The sequence below is a fragment of the Oryza sativa genome, chromosome 11 (assembly GCF_034140825.1).
Source record: "Oryza sativa Japonica Group chromosome 11, ASM3414082v1".
In the NCBI taxonomy this organism is placed as follows: domain Eukaryota; kingdom Viridiplantae; phylum Streptophyta; class Magnoliopsida; order Poales; family Poaceae; genus Oryza; species Oryza sativa.
The window spans coordinates 16,679,308-16,701,273 of NC_089045.1; the positions used below are offsets into that span (position 1 = coordinate 16,679,308).

General features: G+C 37.6%; 1 protein-coding gene across 4 annotated transcripts; it reads left to right on the forward strand.

The window, feature by feature from the left end:
• Nucleotides 1-133: 133 nt before the first annotated feature.
• Nucleotides 134-21,527, forward strand: LOC4350436 (phospholipid-transporting ATPase 2). 4 transcript variants are annotated; one of them, XM_015761888.3, is made up of 26 exons: nt 134-265; nt 1,970-2,168; nt 2,294-2,507; nt 4,683-4,799; nt 6,162-6,254; nt 6,332-6,506; nt 8,899-9,065; nt 10,352-10,456; nt 10,879-10,976; nt 11,058-11,200; nt 11,781-11,874; nt 11,962-12,071; nt 12,169-12,333; nt 12,602-12,756; nt 12,836-12,916; nt 12,999-13,119; nt 13,942-14,048; nt 14,121-14,252; nt 15,689-15,842; nt 18,678-18,795; nt 18,928-19,101; nt 19,415-19,466; nt 20,034-20,161; nt 20,254-20,404; nt 20,488-20,610; nt 21,290-21,527. In XM_015761888.3, the coding sequence occupies exons 2-26, from the start codon at nt 2,047-2,049 to the stop codon at nt 21,299-21,301; spliced, it is 3,111 nt and encodes a 1,036-aa protein (XP_015617374.1). In that variant the 5' UTR covers nt 134-265; nt 1,970-2,046; the 3' UTR covers nt 21,302-21,527. The 4 variants fall into 4 exon arrangements, with proteins under 4 accessions (XP_015617374.1, XP_066161601.1, XP_015617373.1 ...); XM_066305504.1 differs by having other exon boundaries at nt 11,781-12,071; XM_015761887.2 differs by lacking the exon at nt 21,290-21,527 and having other exon boundaries at nt 20,488-21,103.
• Nucleotides 21,528-21,966: the final 439 nt, after the last annotated feature.

Below are 21,966 nucleotides of genomic sequence, written 5' to 3' on the forward strand. Positions count from 1 at the left end.
GCCGACTGGGCACGACGGTGACCGGGCTGGGCCTGAGCGAGAAGCCCAATCGAGGAGCAAAGTTTGGCTGGGCCTGGATCCAGCATTCCGCACGAGGAATATTTCCGCTCCCCGTCCGCTCGGCGTCGACTCCGAGTCTCCGACTCGTCGTGAGTTCGCCCGCTGTCTCCGTCTCCGCCGCCGCCTCCGCCTGCGCGGATCCCCATCCATCCCGCGAGCGAGCAGGGGCGCCGTCGTTCGTCCTGCCCTCTTCCGCCGCATCCCGGTGAGCATCCACTTGTTACGCACATCCTCCTTCTCATCTCTCTCTACCCACGCACTTTTTTTTCTCGAATTTGCGTCAACCCTAGCTTCAAGTTCTAGAAAATTTGCCTTAACCTTAATACTAACCTCAGTTTGTTTGTTCCCAAAATGTTTGGGTGTTCAACTGAATCCCCATGTCCCATGTTAGATCCGCCCCCTGATTTTTGTATGTGTACAAACAGTAGTAGCGTGGAATGGCCGTGATCTTGTTTGATATCTTGTGAGATTTTGAGACCATTTGTAGAATAATTGGTAGTACGTAGTTGGATGGCTATGGTTCAACCGTTTAGGATATGGGTATATTTTTGATGCGGGAACGTGTAACACATGCCTTATTTTAGTGCGTTTGTTTTTTGCTGAGAACGTTTGTAGATTCACGATCTCTTGTTTGTTCATGACCAACTCAAGAACATGTAGACAAATCCGAAATTTAAGAGACATTTTTTTCTAGGTTCTCCCTGACATGACTTTGCCAGAAAGCATTTAGAGAGCTGGAATTTAAGTTCTCTTTTCAGTTCATATGAGAAACAACATTATTCTTGTGCATGCCATTTTCTTCTATCTGTACAAGCTTTATTATGCCATTCTTCAAGGAATGGTTGTTGATTTGGAAATAACTGCAGCATGTGTGCCCACTGTATGTGCTTATATGACCTGACAGGTTATTTGCTCTTTTTAGTTGTACATACATTGGATATGCCATAAACTAGATACATAAACAAATGACACCTAAAGGGTATGCCATATATTCAGTTTAACAGTAATAGTGGTTACCGAGTAATTGAGACAGAAACAGGTTAAGTTGGTGTGCTCAGAAAATCCAAATGACTCTCATCCTATTGGTGAATATTTTATGATCTGATGAATCATTGGTGAAAAGTGAATGTAAGACCCACAGAAGCAATATGGTATAGTTACACTGGGCCTTTTGTAATCACTAGCGGAAGGGGAAGCTGAAACTAAAGAGCAGATGCTACAAATTTCATGCGTTAAGGATGGGACCAGACCACTGCCTATAATATATGGAGCAAAGCAATAACAAGAGATTAAACTAATTGTGGGAAGAAATAATATTTCACATCAGTGTGGAAATGCTAGAGTACACATAACTAATTTTTCCTGGTGCATTCATTCGACCTGGATCTGTTCAGTTTGTCAGATCATCTGTCCTTCTACCTTCTTTGCAGTTGGCCGTAATAGTAATACTGCAGCAGGCAACCCTAGTTTGTAGTAAATATGAATGGCTTGACTAGATTTCACGGCATGCTGTTTAACAGGATATTTTAAGCGAGGTTGGGGTTGGGGGATAATAATTTTTCACTCATGTATTCTGAGTGCAGTTTAATTGTGCATCAGTCACTCCCTTTTGTTTTTCTGCCAAAAGCACCAGTTATTGTGGATTAGGCCAGTACTTCTAGTTATGTAACATCACTTCTTCAGTTACACTTTCGTTAGCTCACCATTGGAATCCAGTTTCCATTCACTCAGCTGGTCATATTCTATGTTGATTATCTTCATGGTATGAAGCCCTTGAATTTCTTTCACTTCCAATTTTAAGCTGATGTTCTTAAGTTACACAGCTTGCTGTTTTCATTATTAATGTTGATTCACTTGTATTTTTCCATATCGCTTCCATTTTAAGCTGATGTGCTTAAGTTTTCTGCAGGACTTATCAGTTTCAGTTAATCTCATGTGGGCAACCAGAGGGACAAATTACCATAGATTGCATGGTTATTTTTAGCAATGAAGCGTTTTGTCTACATAAATGATGAATCTTACCAGAATGACTATTGTGATAACCGGATTTCTAACACAAAGTACACCCTACTAAATTTCCTGCCAAAAAATCTATGGGAGCAATTCAGGTTTGTACTTATTAGATGCATTTATTTTATGTTCTCTTAAAATGGAAGTCTATTGGCTTTTACATCATTTGGAGAAGCACTGACTAATAGTTAGTAGAAGCTGATATCTCCATTTCATGTTTCAGGCGTTTCATGAATCAATATTTCTTGCTGATAGCATGCCTCCAACTGTGGTCACTTATCACTCCTGTAAATCCTGCAAGCACATGGGGCCCGCTTATTTTTATATTTGCCGTTTCAGCAACCAAAGAAGCCTGGGATGACTACAATAGGTATATTTCAGACAAGCAAGCAAATGAAAAAGAAGTGTGGATTGTAAAGAATGGTACCCGGAAACATGTACGTTTATATGGCAATTTTTCCCATTCATAAAAATTTGTCTTTCTTTGGTATTGTCCTTGTGTTCTTATACTAAAACATTTAATGGTATCAATGATATACAAGCAAGAAACTGGAGATGTATTTTTACGTGAAAACCTGGATTGTATGTTAGTTTTACACATGAACAGTCCCGCTACTGTAGATTAGGATCACATATTCTATTTCAATGAGCAATGAGTTAGTTTTCTAGGATAGGGGTTAGTCAATTGCTGTCCTATTAGTTAGAGAAAGTTACAATTGATTAAAAATTTAGAGATGATTTGTTTGGAAAGTATAGATATAGTATGTGCTAGATTGCATTTGCATTAGCTGCATTGTGTCTTGTCTTTAGATTGTTTCATGTAGTTTTATCCTTGAGCCCCTTATAAATGATAAGGCAATGCCACCACTTTTCATTGAGTAAATAGGATGAATTAGACTCTCTCATCTAAAGTCTTCTTCCTGGTCTTACGGTCTACTTCTCCTTTCTTTTCCCATAATCCTCTCCCAACTATACTGTTGATTTTTAAAGGCATACCCTGGATTCAAAAGGTCAAAGTTTGTAAGGTTTGGACCAACGGTTAATCAAATTACAAATACATGTAAATGTATAAAAGTTATACCAATAGATTCGATTTCAAAAATGTCTTACACAAGGTTGGTTTTATACCTAGTAAATATATATGATGAGAAATCATTGGTCAAATTTTTATCTTGAAGACCTTTTGAAATTATAATACATCCTATAAAACACAACAGGGGTACTACCATTCAACCCTCCTTTCCTCCAGGCATAAATACATTTTATTTTGGAACACATCGAACTGAAGTTACTAAACTATTAAAACTTTGAGTATCTACATATTTTTTTTTGAATAAGTAGAGTAAATACATGAAAAGCAGGCGTGTATTATCTCAAAGTGTATTTTCATAATATTATAATTTTATTGGATTTTGTAAAGAGTAAATTGCGCCTACGATACAACAACTTGGCAGGTGGGTGCGATATAGTGCAAGAACTTAATAATTGAATGTCCAAGTGCAACAACTTGACAAATAGGTGCGTTCTAGTACAAGAACTTGACAATTTAGTATTTTGGTGCATCAACTTAGCTAAGCATTTGCTAGGTGATTTATTTTTCACAATATCAATATGTCATTACATAGCAATCCTATGGATATTACCTTATAATATTGAATTTAATCTTTAAGAATTATACTGCACATCCAAATTACCTTTAAGAATTTTTGTTTTCTTCACCTTCTCAAATCTCAACCGAAATATAATAATTTCTACATCCAGTTATATTGACTTTCAGTTATTAGTTATTAGGATAAAAATATAAATATGCTTATACAAATCCACACTAATATATTGACAAAATAAGTACTTAAAAATTAAATCTGTATAAAAAATGCTCCAAATAATTAAGTTGTCACATAACTTCTTAACTTATTGTATCAAAATCGTACCTACCTTGTAAGTTGTCGCATTTATACGATCACTTATAAAGTTCTCATACTAAATTTCATCTATCTGATCAAGTTGATGCACTGTAGGTGCAATTTACTATTTTGTAAATATATTACTATAGAAATTACTGATCAAAGTTGCATTTTGGAGGGTGCCATATGTACCGACTAAATATGTTTTAGTCATCATTCTTTCTAATTAGCAGAACAGAAGTATCTCCGTGCCTCTATCTCTCCTGCTCTTTTCCACAGAACCCCTCTGTCCACCGAGCTTCACTTTCTATCTGCCATGTGATTGCCATCTTAAGTGCTACTCTCCCTGCCTTCTTCACTCCACTAGGCTGTATGACCATGGGGGCTCATACGCATATCAACCATAGCTATCCATCGTGTTCTATCTTGAAGGAACATGAAAGCATAACTAGACTGTCTGTGTGCTATGTATGGCCAACAACAGCCCATTACAGATATCAGATAGTTCCATAAATCCAATACTTTTTTTATGCTATCTGTTTCTCATTCTTCCTGGATTCGATATTATTAGGAAACACTGAGGATCACAATTGTATAAATTTTGCTAGTAATCACACCATTGTAATCTCAACCTTTTCCGTAATATCTGATTCTGATTTTTTTAATACTTGTATGCCTATGAAATGACACTTTTCAATTGTTATGTAGATCCAAGCACAAGATATTCGTGTTGGTAATATAGTATGGATTCGAGAAAATGAGGAAGTACCATGTGACCTTGTTCTGATAGGAACTTCCGACTCGCAAGGCATTTGCCATGTTGAGGTAAGACATGAATGAATAGACTAAAAATGTTTAACCCCTACATTTGTTGCATGACTGATATCAAGTGAACACCTATTTTTCTTCAAACTAAGAATTTTCTAAAAATTACTAGCTAAAGGGCCAGTGTTCACTTAGTCGCTAAACGCTAGTCGGACGGCCACCTACTGACTAGCGACTAGGCTGATTAGGCGGCGACTAGACGGATTAGGCGAATTAGACGTTTTTTCTATTTCTTTCACACAAAAATACTGATTCTAGACATTCGGTACTCGGTAAATATAGGCATTTAGGCAAATAGCATAAATCATAGTTAAGTTCAGAAATCATCAAGTCCATACAACGCACTGACACTGCACACGAAGCATTGGGTTTAGTACAAATCTATAGGGATAGCGAACACATCAGTATTGCCACTGTACATGCACATCATAAATCATAAATCATAACTTTATAGATCTGAGGGGCTGGAGCTAGGAGAGAGGAAGAAAAATTTATCTAGAACTGGAAGAACAGAGGAGGTGAGGTGGTGGAGGGGAGTCTGATCCCCTGATGGCCTGATCTAGGGTTGGCGTAGGCTGCTTGAGTGGTTTGGTGCTTGACTGCTTCAATCGGTGTGTTTGCCACCTTCCATTGACGGCAAGGATGAAGGATGAGATGGAGAGCAGGAGCAGCAGAGGAGGGGGAAGAACATGGAGCAGCAGAGGAGGAGAGGGAAGAACGTAGCGGCGTGGTGGAAGATCGATGGGCGCGGCGACGGAGCCGTCGCTCGTGGTGGTGTGAAAAAGGGGGTAGGCAGGGATTGCGCTCTCTCTCCAGGCCCTCAAATAAGGCAACCTAAATCCCCTTCTATACTGAGTCGGTCCCGCGTGGCGCTTCTAAATTTTATCACGCCCAAATTTTGATTTCTATCACCTAGTCGCCGCCTAGACGCACTGTCCCGTTGTCTAATTGCGCTCAGGCACCGTCCTGTCCAGGCCGTCCAGGCCGCCTAGGACCGACTAGGACCGTCTAGGCGGTAAATCGACTAATTCACTGCCTAGGGTGTAAACTGGACAAATTTTCGTCGACTAGCGATTAATCACCGTCTAGATGGGCTAGGCGGCCATTTAGGTGAACATTGTAAAGGGCCATGCATTTACTACGGAGAAGAATGAATTGTACATACTGTCGACCTTTATTGTCAACATAGATGTTGACCTAATAAAAAGTATTGGTCATTCGTACAATTTTTTTTCACCTAGTTTTGTAAATTCATCTGTTACCTTGATCTGTTTTATTCCTTGTCTGATATCAATTTATAATTTGTTTTACGTATTGAATCTTCATTTGCCTAACATTCTTGAACCCTAATTATTTCCTTAGACAGCTGCTCTTGATGGGGAAATTGATTTGAAGACGAGAGTAATCCCATTGACATGTGTAGGACTGGACTCTGAACAGTTGCACAAAATTAAGGTATCATGCATTTTTGAAAACATATTTTGGTGCTTCTTTTATTTTCTTTTTCACCCTTGCATGCCGTGACTAAACAGGGTGTTATTGAGTGCCCAAACCCGGATAAAGACATCCGAAGATTGGATGCAAACATACGGCTGTTTCCTCCATTTATTGATAACGACATTTGTCCATTGACTATTAGTAACACACTGCTACAGTCATGCTACTTGAGAAACACAGAATGGGCTTGTGGTGTGGCAGTTTATACAGGTACCTTGAACTAGCTTTCTCCTAATTCACAAGACTGATGTGTACCTCTTTTTCCATCAATAGTATTATATACTCCAATGAAGCTGAAGTTGTTGTAAAATGTTTCCCCTGATATTTGTGTCAATCTTAGTATATTGTTTATTTCTGTATCTCCATTTAGCGGGTTAGGCAAAATGTTGTGAATATGGTTGCTTGTTGGTAAGTAGCCAAGATAGACAATCTGTCATTCAGACTACTTTGCTATTCTATCACTGCCTTGAAATTAGCATTAATCTTTCTATGTACTTCCAGGAATCTGTTTCATGTAGCTTGGCAAGGAAATTTTCAATCATCAATACAGGGTCCTTTATGTTTAAGACCTATTGCTCATTGATTTGGAATTTTACGCTTTGATTGTGTCAGTCAGATGGAATCAATAAAGTGGTTCTTCTTCATTATTAATAATCAAGTTAGGTTCAAAGAGTTTCATAGAGTAGTTTGTCATTGACTTTCTTCTACAATGAAGAGCTGCCAAGCTCCAAAACTTATTTACCCTTCTCCTCAACACGGGATCCTCCATGATCTTTGCTGGATATGCTTGACGATCTCCTAAAATACACTAAACTTGGGGACTTTTTGGTCCATCCTTTCCAAGAGTCTCCGCTAACCGCATCCAAGGCAATTTAACAAGTGCAGAACGTAAATAACTATTTGCACAAACTGAAATTTGACAAAAAGAACACTCAATTAAACAAATGAGTTCCTAATGCACTATATATTTTTAAGGAAATCCCTTGTTTCTCACAGAAGAATGTCCCTTCAGTGCGATCTAGGTGTACACACAATTGGTTGCGCTTATTCAATATTGTTTTTACTTGCCGTTTTAATATTTTATTTTTGTATCTGCTGAGTCATCAAATTACCTTCCTTTAATATGTTTTAAAGTACCTGATCAAATATATGGGAGGTACATGATTTGCTTTGACAGGCAAACATGGTTTGCTTTTGATTGTGTATAATGACTTGTAGTTAATTCCTAGTGTGATGTTATGATATACTCCCTCCGTCCCACTCAACAGGGTGTGTAAAAATTTTCATGCAGTCCGACGGAACAAGGTGTGCAAGTGCCTCATCTCCTCTTTTCCTAGCAATGCCCCTATGAATGCATTTGTGTTGCTTCGATGCCTCCATAAATTCTGCATGCAGCTTCTGCATGCAACAGCTTTGCATGCGCGTGGAAGGCTAAGCGATTTCTGTATGGAACTCTGCACATATTCTGTGGATATATTAACTAACCATGCGATTAGGTAGGGGTAGACAACAGCTTTGCGAGGAAGGCTAAGCGATTTCCAAATGGAACTCTGCACATATTCTGTGGATATATTAACTAACCATGCGATTAGTTAGGGGTAGATTAGGAATTATAGAACCATGTCCAGCTGTCTTGGTATTGCAGAAAATTTTTATATGCCCTGTTGAGTGGGACAGAGGGAGTACTTGGAAGTAGGTGTAAATGGTTAAATCTTGTTCTGTATTGCTAACTGACCATGTATTGCTGATGGTGAGAAATCTCTCCAGTATTATTTACATAGGGAAATAGCCCTAAATTTATCAATAAAGTTTTTAATTTTTTGAAATGAAGAGCATTCTATAATCATTGTTTGGTTGGGGCATAACAAATATCATGGTCATGAAGGCCTCTATTAGAACAGTGACTTGTGGACAACATATTCACTCTACGTTTCACATTATATTCCTAACTTTTTTACGACACATTAATAGTATGTTGAGGAAATATGTAGAGGAGACGTATCCTTCAGTATTGTATGCAATTCAGGAAATAGAGCAGTTCTGCAGTTGTGTATGCTTCATAAAGTTTAAATAATTTGCATCAAGGACTAATTGATAATAATGTGAAGTGTCACTAATTTGCTTGCAAGACTAATACTGAAGGATACAATATATGTGGCAAATGTAAGCCTTCAATCATGATTCTGACCATAATGCACAGGAAACGTTTATGATTTCAAAAACTTTCTATGGAACATTTCATATATTAATAAGAGCAATTTTACGGTTCTTGAGGAGGTACCATGAGGTACCAATTTTTCTATGGTAAATTTGGTACCTCTTGGTACCTAGGTACTATGAGGTACCATGAGGTACCAAATTTTACACTAAATTTTTGGTACCTCATGGTACCTCCTCAAGGACCGTAGAATTGCTCTATTAATAAAATTCCAGTGACAGAATAACAGATCATAGAACTATGAATGGCATTTTTTTATTTTAATTCTTACTTTTATACAGGTGAAACAAATTGCTATCCAAGTTTATCCTAACTTGATCTACAAGGCTAAGACTGAGGTCGAGTTTACAAAAGGGCTGATTATTGTCAATTTCAACTTTTCAGGCAATGAGACTAAGTTGGGAATGAGTAGGGGTGTCCCAGAGCCCAAGCTTACCTCCATGGATGCAATGATTGATAAGCTTACTGGTGCAATATTCTTATTTCAAATAGCTGTTGTTGTCGTTCTTGGATCTGCAGGCAATGTGTGGAAGGACACTGAGGCCCGTAAGGTACTTCTCTTTAACTGCTGTAGATGAAATGAGCTTGTTTGATTAGGCTACATGATGCATGCCTCCTGTTATTTTGTGCCATGGTTCGCTCCAACAAGGAGATGGAATCATGGAAATAACAATTTTTTTATTCAAATGAATATCAACATTGCATTTTGACAATAGCAGATGGGCTAGGTATGTTGAGCAAGCAACATAGTCAGTAAACTACATTGGTTTTAGGCACAATATCCTCTCAAACCCTGTTTCCACAGTTTAGTTGCTCCTGTTCCGATTTCTCTCCATGGTTACTTCCTAGGGACTTCCTGTGGTTTGAAAGTATAGTATTTCCACCCAAACTTCAGATAAAAGCCATGCCTGTGTGAGTTGCCAATGACGATGTGTCCTTGGTGCTGCAATAGCCTGTGCCTTTTGTTTGATTGACACTAGATGGTTTAGATGGAGTTTCCCAGGAAAAGTAGATGGAGCGAATCTATCTCTCCTCTTTTTTTTGGCTACATTGGTTGGAGTAATTGAAACTAAAGATAGCACATAGCTACATACAACTTAGAATTTTCTTGAACTTGACTTCTGTTATGACAGCTCATTTGTGATAGAGGGGATTTTCCATGCTATTTGGAAATTGAGCTGATTTGTAAGATTTCTTGTCATTTATGATCCCTAAAGTTGTGGTCTAGATTCATATTCTGTATTCTCTTAGCTTATTATGCTGGTAGTAAATAGTTGAGAAGATAGTAGCTCTGAGATTGACATACAAATTCGAGTGATTTAATGCATCTTGGTGCTACTTTAGACTTGGTCCCTAATGCATATTATCAACTAGTTCCTGGAAATATTTATTTGATTTTCTGGGTGCAAAGTCATAACTTGATTGCATACGAATTCGAGCTTGTTATACACTATAATCAAGACAAAGATAAAAATGATCATGTGAGGCAATGCGACAAACATAACATGACTGATAAAAATGGAAGTATGAAACATTGAATGGCAGTTGAAAATTATTTCGGTGGCGGCATCTCCAGAAGCAAAGATTTATTAATAATGATTGTTGTCTGTAGCAATGCATGGTCATTTAGCTAGTTCCTTCAATAATTTTGCGGCAAAGATTAGCTTGGAAGGGAAACCGCCTATACTCAGACCTCCTAGTGGGATTCAATGAACTAATTTTTATTATTAAGTGGGCTAATCACTAGGTGGACATGGCCCTATACTAATCTCATTACTAATATGAGCCATCAATATTTCTTCAATACATACCTGACAGCATTTTGCATTTTTTTTAGCAATGGTATGTCAAGTACGATGATGATGAACCATGGTATCAGATTTTGGTTATCCCCCTGCGGTTTGAACTGTTGTGCTCCATTATGATTCCCATTTCAATAAAGGTATGACTCTTTGAAGTATTTAATCCTAGTTTACTTGCTTGTGTTTTATGTGGCGATGTTTGTGTAATCATAAAAAAAATTTCTCATGCTTAATATTCCATCATTGAAAAAATTAAATACAATTTTGAATTTTGATAGCAGTAGTAGCTTGAACAAACTTCTTTCAAATGTTTTGTCCTTCAGTTTGAGTTTCCCTTGCACTTTGAGACCATAAGACACAACCAATTTACAAGGAAAAACTCTATACCATGATCACTAATGTGTCCTGTCTGGTGCCGTTGGTTTTGATTTTTAAATGTGAACACATGAATTTAGACTTCTGATTCTGATAGACAGGCAATGTAGGATGTGAATGTTGCCTCAAGGTATAATGCAGAATTGGAGGAACCCTTGTTAAATAAAGTTATGAATGTGTCTTGCAGGTTTCTCTAGACTTTGTTAAAAGTCTCTATGCAAAGTTCATAGACTGGGATGAGGAGATGTATGACCATGAAACAGATACACCTGCTCATGCTGCAAAGTAAGTAGGCATTTTACTTTTATCTTGGTAAGCATGATCTTGTTTGTTTCTTATATCTAATCATCTCTTCATAACTACCAGCACAGCAATTAGTGAAGACTTGGGTCAAGTTGAATATATTTTAACAGACAAAACTGGGACCCTGACTGAGAACAAGATGATCTTCAGGAGGTGCTGTATTGGTGGCACCTTTTATGGGAATGAGAGCGGAGATGCACTTAGAGGTCTTCTACAATCTTTCATAAGCAATTTTTTCTTCATTCTGTCAGTAGAAAATATAATAAAGCCAGGGTTCTAATCGTGCCATTGTGAGGTGACCTGCTGCTGATGAATTATTTTCATTTTTGAGCTGAACATATTAGGTAGGATCATAATGTTTCCACAAGGAATGCATCTGTAAAATCTTTATACTCCAGCAGAGGTACTATATTTAAATATATGATGATATTATGAAAACTTATGGTGGATCAAGACTCTGAAAGGAGATAAATTTGAGAATCTTGTGGGTCTGTCATGTAGCCTAGACTCTAATGGAGAATTCTCCAGATAGTAATGTGGGGGTTATAATCTTATTTTTGTAAAATATGTACTGTGGATGATCGGATTTTTATCAAACGGCTCGGATCATTTGAGATGGGTGTGTGATTTCTTTGCTCTTCTTCACTCAACTTTAGAAGATAGATAATATGCGGATATGCCTTATATTAATCAATGAGTGCTAATAATCTATTCTTACTCTGTAGAACTTTCATGATGCACATTGCAAGTTTGTTAGTATGTGTACTGATCTACTGTTATGTTCAGATGTCGAACTCCTCAATGCTGTTGCCAATAATTCTCATGTCATCAAGTTTTTGACTGTCATGACCCTTTGCAATACTGTCATTCCTATAAAAAGGTTATATTTTCATCTGTTTCTCAATTACTCTTGGCACATATTTATTTCTTTCACCTTAACATTGCCAATTTTGTTGTTAAAAAACAGTTCTAGCGGAGCAATTTTATATAAAGCTCAGTCCCAGGATGAGGATGCTCTTGTTAATGCAGCCTCTAATTTGCATATGGTGCTTGTCAACAAAAATGGAAACACTGCTGGTAGGTTTATTACATTTTACCTGTCTCGTTTTTTCATCTATTTTCCTTTTCTTGTTCATGTTGTCTTGACAAAATAATAAGACATGTATTTAAGCAGAAATTCACTTCAACAGACGGGTGGTTCAATATGAGATACTTGACATTCTAGAGTTTACATCTGATCGAAAAAGAATGTCTGTCGTAGTATTGGATTGTGAAAGTGGAAAGATTTTTCTCTTATCCAAAGGTGCAGATGAAGCAATTATTCCATGTGCTTATTCTGGTAATCATAATATGCTGAATATCTATTTTCATTCATTTTTTTTGAACTGTAATATTTTAAACATTGGTGTTTTTATTCACTTGTTTGCTCTTTATTTCATGTGACAACTTATAGTTCCTGCTGCGAACTAATTGTAGTATCTGTTCTGTTTTGATCCTTGACCTTTGTAAGAACAGCACATAAGAAATAAAAAACAAGTTCTTAGATTCTGTTCAACCAATTGAGAGCTTGTGTTGGTTTTCAGGTTGATGTTTCTATTATTTTTCAGGACAGCGGATAAAGACATTTGTTGATGCAGTCGACAAATATGCTCAACTGGGATTACGGACACTCTGTTTGGGATGGCGTGAACTGGAATCGGAGGAGTACCTAGAATGGTCTCGATCATTCAAGGAAGCCAACAGTGCATTAATTGATAGGGAGGTAAGTATCGTGTTGATTTCTTTTATTAGATATATGCCTAATGCCATGAAACTAATGTTGCAACATTGGTTCCGATCAGTGGAAAGTTGCTGAGGTGTGCCAGAAACTAGAGCACAGCTTAGAGATTCTTGGTGTCAGTGCTATAGAGGACCGCCTCCAGGTTTTATCTTCGCCTTGATTTCTAGTCAAAGTTTCTTTCATCATTTTATATTCCTTTCTCATGAATCTGTTGATCTGTTTAGGCTGGTGTACCAGAAACTATTGAAATACTGAGGCAGTCAGGAATAAACTTTTGGATGTTAACTGGCGATAAACAAAGCACTGCTATTCAAATCGCGCTTTTGTGCAATCTCATTTCTTCAGGTGACAATCTTCTCACTGAACATGTTTCACTAAAAGATTCCACTATTTTTTTTTACTCATGTTATTAGTATTTATGTTAGTGTTCCACCAATGATAGTGGGTAGAATTGCCAACTTGATGCCCTTCCACTAGGTAGAATGGTCAGGAACACTGTTCACACAGATGAACAGTATCCCTCGGTACTGTAGGTTAGAATTTGTTAGATAATATATTAGAGTTAAGATTAGATTGAGTTGTTGCCTATTTTGATAATTTTAAAAATAAGTTTAAGGGTTGAGGTATCCATTTATGTAAGGATGGGGTTTTATTTCCTTTCCTGAAGCAAGCAAAGGCAGATTGAAAAGTTCATAGTCCCTAAACTCTAGGGTTTGTCTCTCCCAAGACCAGCTGTAGATCTATTTCCCCCACCTATCGGTGCTGTCCTTCGTCTAGCATGTTCTTAATTCATTGCTGTCTGACCTTCCTGCAACAGATATTTACCCCATGATGCCATAGGGAACCAAGGATCATCACATTTCACTTATAAACAATGTTCCTGCCCATGAAAAATTATCTATGCCTAGAAATGTTCCAGTCAGTAACTGTTTTGTTCAAGTCCTTTTATTACTTCCAACTGTGATATTTTTAAAACTTTTCTCGAACTTAACCCAAGATTTGCATCAATCCTTCTCAAGTAAATTATAATCCTGAATAAGCTTTAAGTAATGAAATAGGTGTTCAATTGCTTGAATCCCAGGTAGGTTGACCTCAATTTTTTTAAAAAAGGGGCTGTGTAGGGTGACTTCATTAAGGTGTTGAATGACTTCTATTTTCCATATGTAGAGCCCAAGGGGCAACTCTTGTATATCAATGGAAGAACTGTGGATGAAGTTGCTAGAAGCTTGGAAAGAGTTCTACTTACTATGCGGATAACTACTTCTGAACCTAAGGTTAGTTTAAATGTTGTGTATTAAGACGACTGTGCATTTTGTATCCAGTGATGTAATATTTGCATGGAACAGGAGCTAGCTTTTGTTGTGGATGGTTGGGCTCTTGAAATCATCCTGTCACGCTACAATGAAGCCTTTACTGAATTAGCAGCTCTTTCAAAAACAGCAATATGCTGCCGGGTTACACCGTCTCAGAAAGCACAGGTAAATTCAGTGGCATTGGTTTGCTCATGTTTGCTGGAGCCAAATATATTCATTAGTCATTACTCCCTCCATTCTAAAATATGAAGCATATTAGCTTTTTACATGGTCTGCAATGGTGTACTTTGACCATTTATTTATTTTATAATATATTATCAGTAACTATGAAATTAACATCATATAAAAATACTAATTTCAAATACGAATATAATGATACTACATGCATGACACTAAACACACATATTATTAGTCAAAAGTTTTCATATGTTGACTTTTCTAAAAGCAAGGATGCCTTATATTTTAGAACAGAGGGAGTACTATCTTTATTTTTACTGTTAAATTTGATAGCTCAAAGAAACATTGCAGTAAGTATGACATGCCCTTTTTTTTTTTTTGAGGAAGCAGTCCATTTAGCCTCCACAGTGCAGTTCACTCTCTTGATCTCCTCTGATTAGTGTTCGCTTGCACGGCCTAATAGCTAGTTGGCGGCAAGATGTCCTGTTTACACCCTAGTCAGTGGATTAGTCGTTTCGCTGCCTAAATGGTCCTAGTCGGTCCTAGGTGACCTGTATGGGATGACGTTGTGTGTATTTGGACAGTGGAGGGGAGCGTTTACGCGGTGACATGGCGATAGGTTGTGACCAAAGCTTGGGCGTGATGCACGGCAACAAAAAAGGGAAGCACAGGGCTAGCTGCATTATAGAATGGAAGGGTATTAGGTTCTTACCTGCGTGCGAGCCATTCTATAGCACCATTACGCTCTTCCCCTCTCAGCTCGAAGCAAGAGGGGAATGCATAAAAGCTCCCCTCCGTGGGTATACCAAGTCATACATTGCTATTTTTGGTCAATATTGTGTATTTCTATGGAAAAAGTAGAAAAAACGCCTAGACCGCCTAATCTGCCCAATTGCCACCTAATCAGCCTACTCTACTCAGTGGGTACCTGCCCGACTAGCGACTATCGTCTAGGTGAACACTAGTAGCCCAAATTTTGTCCTGAACTCCTGGAACCTGAGAAAATATCACCCTCCCCACAAAACCACCACTTTTTACTTATGATGCAGTATACTGTTTTCCTAAATAATATGGCATTCCAATTATCTGTACATGTTAAATAAGAGAGAGTATGCAGAGGCAGAGGAAGTTCTGTATCTCATTTTTTATTTACTCTTAGGAAGGGAGAAAGGGGCTTCGAGTTTGCAATCTCAATCATCAGATTCTTGTTTTCGACTTGTGCACAGCTATGTCATGTATTTAAATTTAAAACTATTTCATGTTTTTAGAAAACCGACCAACATCTATTAGCTTATACGTATGCAAGAAACTGACCTGTCCATGATATCCATCAGTAATCTACCTGGGCCCTAGTTTTAGTAAACATTGTGTAATTGATGGATTTCTATTTCCCAGTGCTTATGTTGTCGTAATTCATTTTGTAGCTTGTAAAGCTTCTAAAATCATGTGACTATCGAACTTTGGCTATTGGAGATGGTGGGAATGATGTCAGGATGATACAACAGGCTGATATTGGTGTAGGAATTAGTGGCAGAGAAGGTCTTCAAGCAGCAAGGGCTGCTGACTATAGCGTTGGCAGTAAGTCTTTCTTATCAAATTGCCCTTCATGTTATCCCCCATTACTTAATGAAGTTTTGTACCTCATCTTACTATTGAATTGATGACAGATTCATAAGATCTTATTATTTTATAATAATTTGCGTACTATGTATAAATCAAGTATTGGATGGGACACATCCTAGTACTATGAATCTGGAGCTAAAACTATGAATCTGGTGCCTATCCAGATTCGTAGTACTATGATGTGTCCCATCCAGTACTAGGTTCTTATATTTTGGGGCAGAGTTAGTATGTGTTTTCATTTTCTTCTAATGTGAATTCTAATATGTTAAGCACATGAGCAGTTATTAGATTGTAAATACTTTTATCTGTTATTCTGGTTACCAAGATTGATTTATAACAAATATATTATCAAATATCCACTCTTTAGTGTAAGTCATATGTAGGTCTTATCTGCTTGAATGGATGGGAACTTATCCTATGCACACAAGCATTCTCGTGTACATACCGTGCACACCAACTAACAAACTTCACCAAAAATTCTAGAAAAATTTGTACATGTACTTTTTGTAGCATCACATTTATGTGTAAAATCCCATCTTCTAATTCATTCTATATATGGAGCACCAAAAAAGACAATTCTGACCGATTTATACCCTTAAAACTGTTAGAAATTTTATCTTTTTTGTTACGGCTAAAATATAATGAATTTGAGGTTAATACTTTACACATAAGTGCAATGTTATTTTAAGTACATGTACAATTTTTTCTATATTTTTTGGTGAAATTTGTTAGTTGGTGTGCATGGTGTGTACATGGAAAACTTGTGTGCACAGGATATTTTCCCTGAATGGATTGCTGGAAAAACAGAAGAAATTGAAATTGATATGCCTGCGTGTGTTTTGGACTAGCGAAGTTTTTGCCTTCCAAAATAAATATCCTAGTGTAGCAGTAGGATTAGGGAAAGTTTTACGTTCCAAAACAAGAAATTATTTTATAAATATTTAATTAGTTTCCTAGGGATTAGTTAAATGGTATTCTATCTAGAAGTTTGGAACCTCTCGATTCAGTTAGGAAATTAGAGATATGGGTTTTTAGGAAGGTAGAGATTATATTCTTGAGGGAGAGGTTATATTATAGTACCAACAGGTACTTCAAAACACGAATCCCCCTAGAAAGGAGTCATTATGTACAACAATAAATCTACAAAGTTAGTCCAGCAAGCCTAGGAGCCTCTCTTGCCATGTCAGAGAAAATAATTGCCGGCATCGTCGTGGAATCTTTCATTGTGTTTCGGCAGTTCCTGGTCATGCCTTGTAGTGGCACCCAAGGATGGTCTTTGGTAAGTTGGAGCTGCTGTGTCGAGACATTCGATGAGCTAGGCAACGATGCCTCGAAGCCATGCTTGCTTGCAGGCGGTGCTTGGCTATTGTCCACTGGAGAAGTCAGAGCTGCTGCGTGGGTGCAAGCTCGGCAGCGATGACTCAAGCCTGACCCTGTGAATCCTGTTTTGTTCTGGTGTGTTTCAGCAAGTTGTTGAGCAAGTCAGTCGCACGATCACGAGGGTGATGGTGTGATGATGATGATGATGCCACGTTGTTGCCAGCATGTGGGGAGTTCTTTTTGTTCTTTGAGCTTGCTAACCGTATCTGGAGTTCAGTGTTGAGCTTGGAGGTCATACTCCCACGGTTGTGGTAGTTTAGGTTGGTTGAGTTTGTTGTAATTATGGTTTTTGCCCAATTTTCCCCAATTAATTGTGCACTGTAAGGTTTTGCTTAATTTCTTCTTAAAATGAGGCACCTTCTTATACAAAAAAATGCCAGCAATGTGCAATGGCTGGCTCGGTTCAAAAAAAAAAAAGGAAAAGCATTGCCAGCACTGGCACTCTCTTGGGGAGCGAGTGGGAATATGAACAGGACTGCATTGATAATGAAATTATGCTGGGAAAATTTGAGTAGTATTAAAAGAAAAAAAATGACTTATTGATTGTCCTCTTTTTCTTTGTCAGGACTTACTGAATATTCTCAACCAGATAATCGAGTATCAAACTAGTCTGTTTTGTGATGCATTTCAGGGGAATAATCTCTTAGATGTGGTTGTTGTGGAAGTTATCTGATGTTGATACTAGTTATTAGGAACATTTCCTATCTTGAACTGGAAGATATCCGCATTTTTCATTTGTAAGATGCAAATAGTTGTCACCGAGGGATCACAGAGTGTATAAAGGTTTCTTTGATAAAAAAACATTTTTTAGGCATTTATCAATATTTCAGTTAACTTTTTGACTGATGCACAATCAATGTCACTATAAGAGTTGCTATTGTACATAAAAAATTGAATGTAAGAGCATGTTACCCATAAGTCCAACTGTTGGCTGGACAAATCTCCCATGAAAACCAAAATGCATTTGCAAAAACATTGAACGCCAAAACCGGCACTAAGCTTCTTGTTGGCTGTCTCCTCCACCCCTCAATGGTGCATCCGTTTTGTGCTAGCCCAGCAGTTTGTTTATTGTACATGAAATTGGCATTTGTTATGAAGGAAAGTAGGATGTTTAGACACCGTGCATCTGATTAAATTTACCTTGTTATAATAGCACTGACTTTCATTTTACTTTCTTTAGAGGCTTCATGTGTAAAAGGAATGTAGCTAATGGTGTTACTGAAGTTGTTGCAACAGTTCTGGTTGTACATTACTCATTTGGTATCTAAAAATTCATTTGTAGGGAGTAGTCCCTGGAGCTATATGTTTCATATTTTGACTTTATTCTCTGATATTTTGACTATGTATTGGTTCATACACTGTAACTAAGATTATTTATGTTCTTATGCTTCTGTTTTTCTGTCTTGGCAGAGTTCAGATTTTTGAAAAGGCTGATTCTTGTCCATGGGCGATACTCATACAACCGTACAGCTTTTCTTTCTCAGTATTCTTTCTACAAGTCATTGTTAATTTGCTTTATCCAGATACTGTAAGTCAAACTTAGTCTGGCATCTTTTTGCTTATTTGAGTTCTTAATGCAATAGTATTCTCAGTCCATTTATCTGTAAAAGAATGCTGGATATATGCTTCTCTTATCAATGTTCTCATTTTATGCATGCAGTTTTTCTTTTCTTTCTGGTATTGCTGGAACAAGTCTATTCAACTCGGTTAGTTTGATGGCTTATAACGTCTTCTACACAAGCATTCCTGTTCTAACTACTGTCCTGGATAAGGACTTATCTGAAAAGACAGTGATGCAAAATCCAGAGATATTGCTCTACTGCCAGGCTGGAAGGTAATTTACACTTCATTACCTGCTTATAATATTTGAGTTGACAGTAGCAATGTAAATTTCTGCACCTGCACCCCTCACTCCCATCACAACTAACAAGACAACTCAAAACTCATCTTGTTGGCAAGTTAGTGTGCAGTTAAGCTTTAGTATTATGAGTTCTTTTGTGCTGCAACACATGGACCCACTGCTACAGTGCAAGTTATTAAAAGTTCGTTCATATTGTATATGTGGTCTGTAACTTGTATTACCAGAAAATTACTTGAAGCTCTTTATATTCAGTTTTGGTTGCTCAACTAATTCATGCCTTTTACAGGCTTTTAAATCCAAGTACATTTGCTGGTTGGTTTGGTCGATCATTGTATCATGTAAGTTCATCTTTCTAAATGTAACGTAGTTTTGCATATTGTGCAAATAACAATTGCAAATGGTATGGGGCAAAGTTCCATCATTTTAATTTTGTTAAAAATAAGAGAATTTCTGAATTTTTATTTGTGTGCTCTTCTATATCACAGCACAGAATCTTTTTTTTTTTTTTTTGCTTTTTGGTACTTCAGTTGTTGAAGTGGTAAATGAGCAAGTGATTACTAAAAAAAAATGGGATGTGCTAGGAGGAGACGCTAGGTTGACTTGGTATAAGAGGAAAATAGGCACCCAAATTCGTTTCGACGAGGATTCGAACTTGGAAGGTGTAAGCGTACACGGTAAACCTACACCATCGGTTCCTCAGCAAGTGGTTACTGACATTATTTATTTGAAAAAAGGATCAATCAGTCTAAACTAAAAAACTTTTTTATATGTTCGCTTCATTTCCATTACAAAATGTGGGCTCACTATATTGGGTTGGAGCACATGTTTCACTAATGCATGAGCTACAGAGGTACCTGAACCATTTCCGGTGGTTGATGTCAGTGCCTTATCTTGGTTGATTTCAGGCGATTGTTGTTTTCTTGATTACCGTTCATGCTTATGCTAATGAGAAGAGTGAGATGGAGGAGCTGTCAATGGTTGCCCTCTCAGGAAGCATTTGGTTGCAAGCATTTGTTGTGACATTGGAGATGAAGTAGGAAAACAGGACCCTGACTCATTACGCTTTTAAGAAATGCAATTCAGATTATATTTATCCTGACCTGTCTTCTCTTTTCCATTTTGTAGTTCTTTCACGTTCGTGCAATTTCTAGCCATATGGGGAAACTTCATCGCGTTCTACATCATAAATTTCTTCATCAGCAGTATACCATCTGCTGGGATGTACACTATCATGTTCCGGCTTTGCAGACAGCCAACATATTGGGTAACACTGCTGGTAGGTATATTACACACTTTTGATTTGCTGTGCAAAAAATATGGTAGGTTTATTAAATTAACACTGTTCTGGCAATGTTTCAGCTAATCAGTGGAGTTGGCATGGGCCCTGTATTAGCTCTGAAATATTTCAGATATACATACAGACCTAGTGCTATTAACATTCTTCAGAAGGCTGAGCGATCACGTGGGCCAATGTACACACTGGTAAACCTGGAGTCTCAACTGAGATCAGATATGGAGAACACGAACATTTCCATTTCAACACCACCAGTGAAGAACAAGAATTCTGTTTATGAGCCCTTACTTTCGGAGTCACCCATTTCTTCCCGAAGATCTTTAGTGTCATCCTCATTTGACATATTTCAGCCAGCACAATCGAGGACCACATCCTCTTTCCCCAGAAATATCAAAGCAAATTAATCTTTCCTGGTGGTTGTAGCACAGATTATACCCTCAGTAGTATTGTCAGAAGAACAAAGACCAAAAAAAAAAAAACCTCCAAAAAAGGAGGCAAAACAATATAAATTGAATTAGATATGATGTACAGAGCCGTAAAGGATTTGTTTGAAATGTCTAGGAAATAAACAGGAGACTGATAAGTGAAGGATTTTGTCTTATCACGCTAATTTATCAACATAGTTCACATATAAGGATGCTCAATGTTGATGTCAGATATAATGAAACTAACTTGGTGCTATAAGTGTTGCTATTTTTTTTATAAACTTGATCAAACTTTTAAAATTTTTTGACTTATAAAAATTCAAAGCGACTTATAATATGAAATGAATATGAAATGAAGGGAGTACATATTATTTATTTTAGAAAAACGCTTATGAAATGAAGGGAGTTGATATTAATATATGTGTAACCTTTTTTTTTTCAGATATGCCCCTGAGTGTGTTTTGAGCTGATTATTCCTAGCTCCAAGGAATCATGTGGTTGGCGTTAGGGCTAGACGAGGGTTGTTAGAGAGATTTTAGTTTTACAGAGGTGACTGATACCTCTAATTGTAACCATGTTATCTACTAATTAATTAACTAAGAGACAATATTAATTAATTTACTAAGAGACAATATGTATAACATGTAGTATTAAAAAAATATGTACTACTATAACCTCAATCAGTCTCGTTCTCTCTTTGCACCTTCTTACGGTTTGGGTAGAGGTTGTCCTTTATACTAGCGGTGAGTCATCCTCCATCTTTTCTCCTTCATCTCATCATCTAATTTTATATGGCACTTTTAGAGGTTGCACTATATGAAAACGGATGGATAATGCTCATATCATAGTTGTTTTTTTTTTTTTGCCAGATATGAAGATGATTAACTTACATGACGAGTACGTACTGCAATATCATGCAATTTGAGCCTTGCTTGAAATCAAAGACCACATGGTGGAGCTCACCCACCATCAGTCAACTGCCGCTCGTCGTTGGCCACCCCGCGCGCCGCTTGCCGTCCGCCACCGCGCCCGGCGCCGGCGAGGTGGACGGCGACGAGTGGCGGGGAAGAGGAGATCGACGACGAACGACCCGATGATGAAGATGACCCGACGACGACC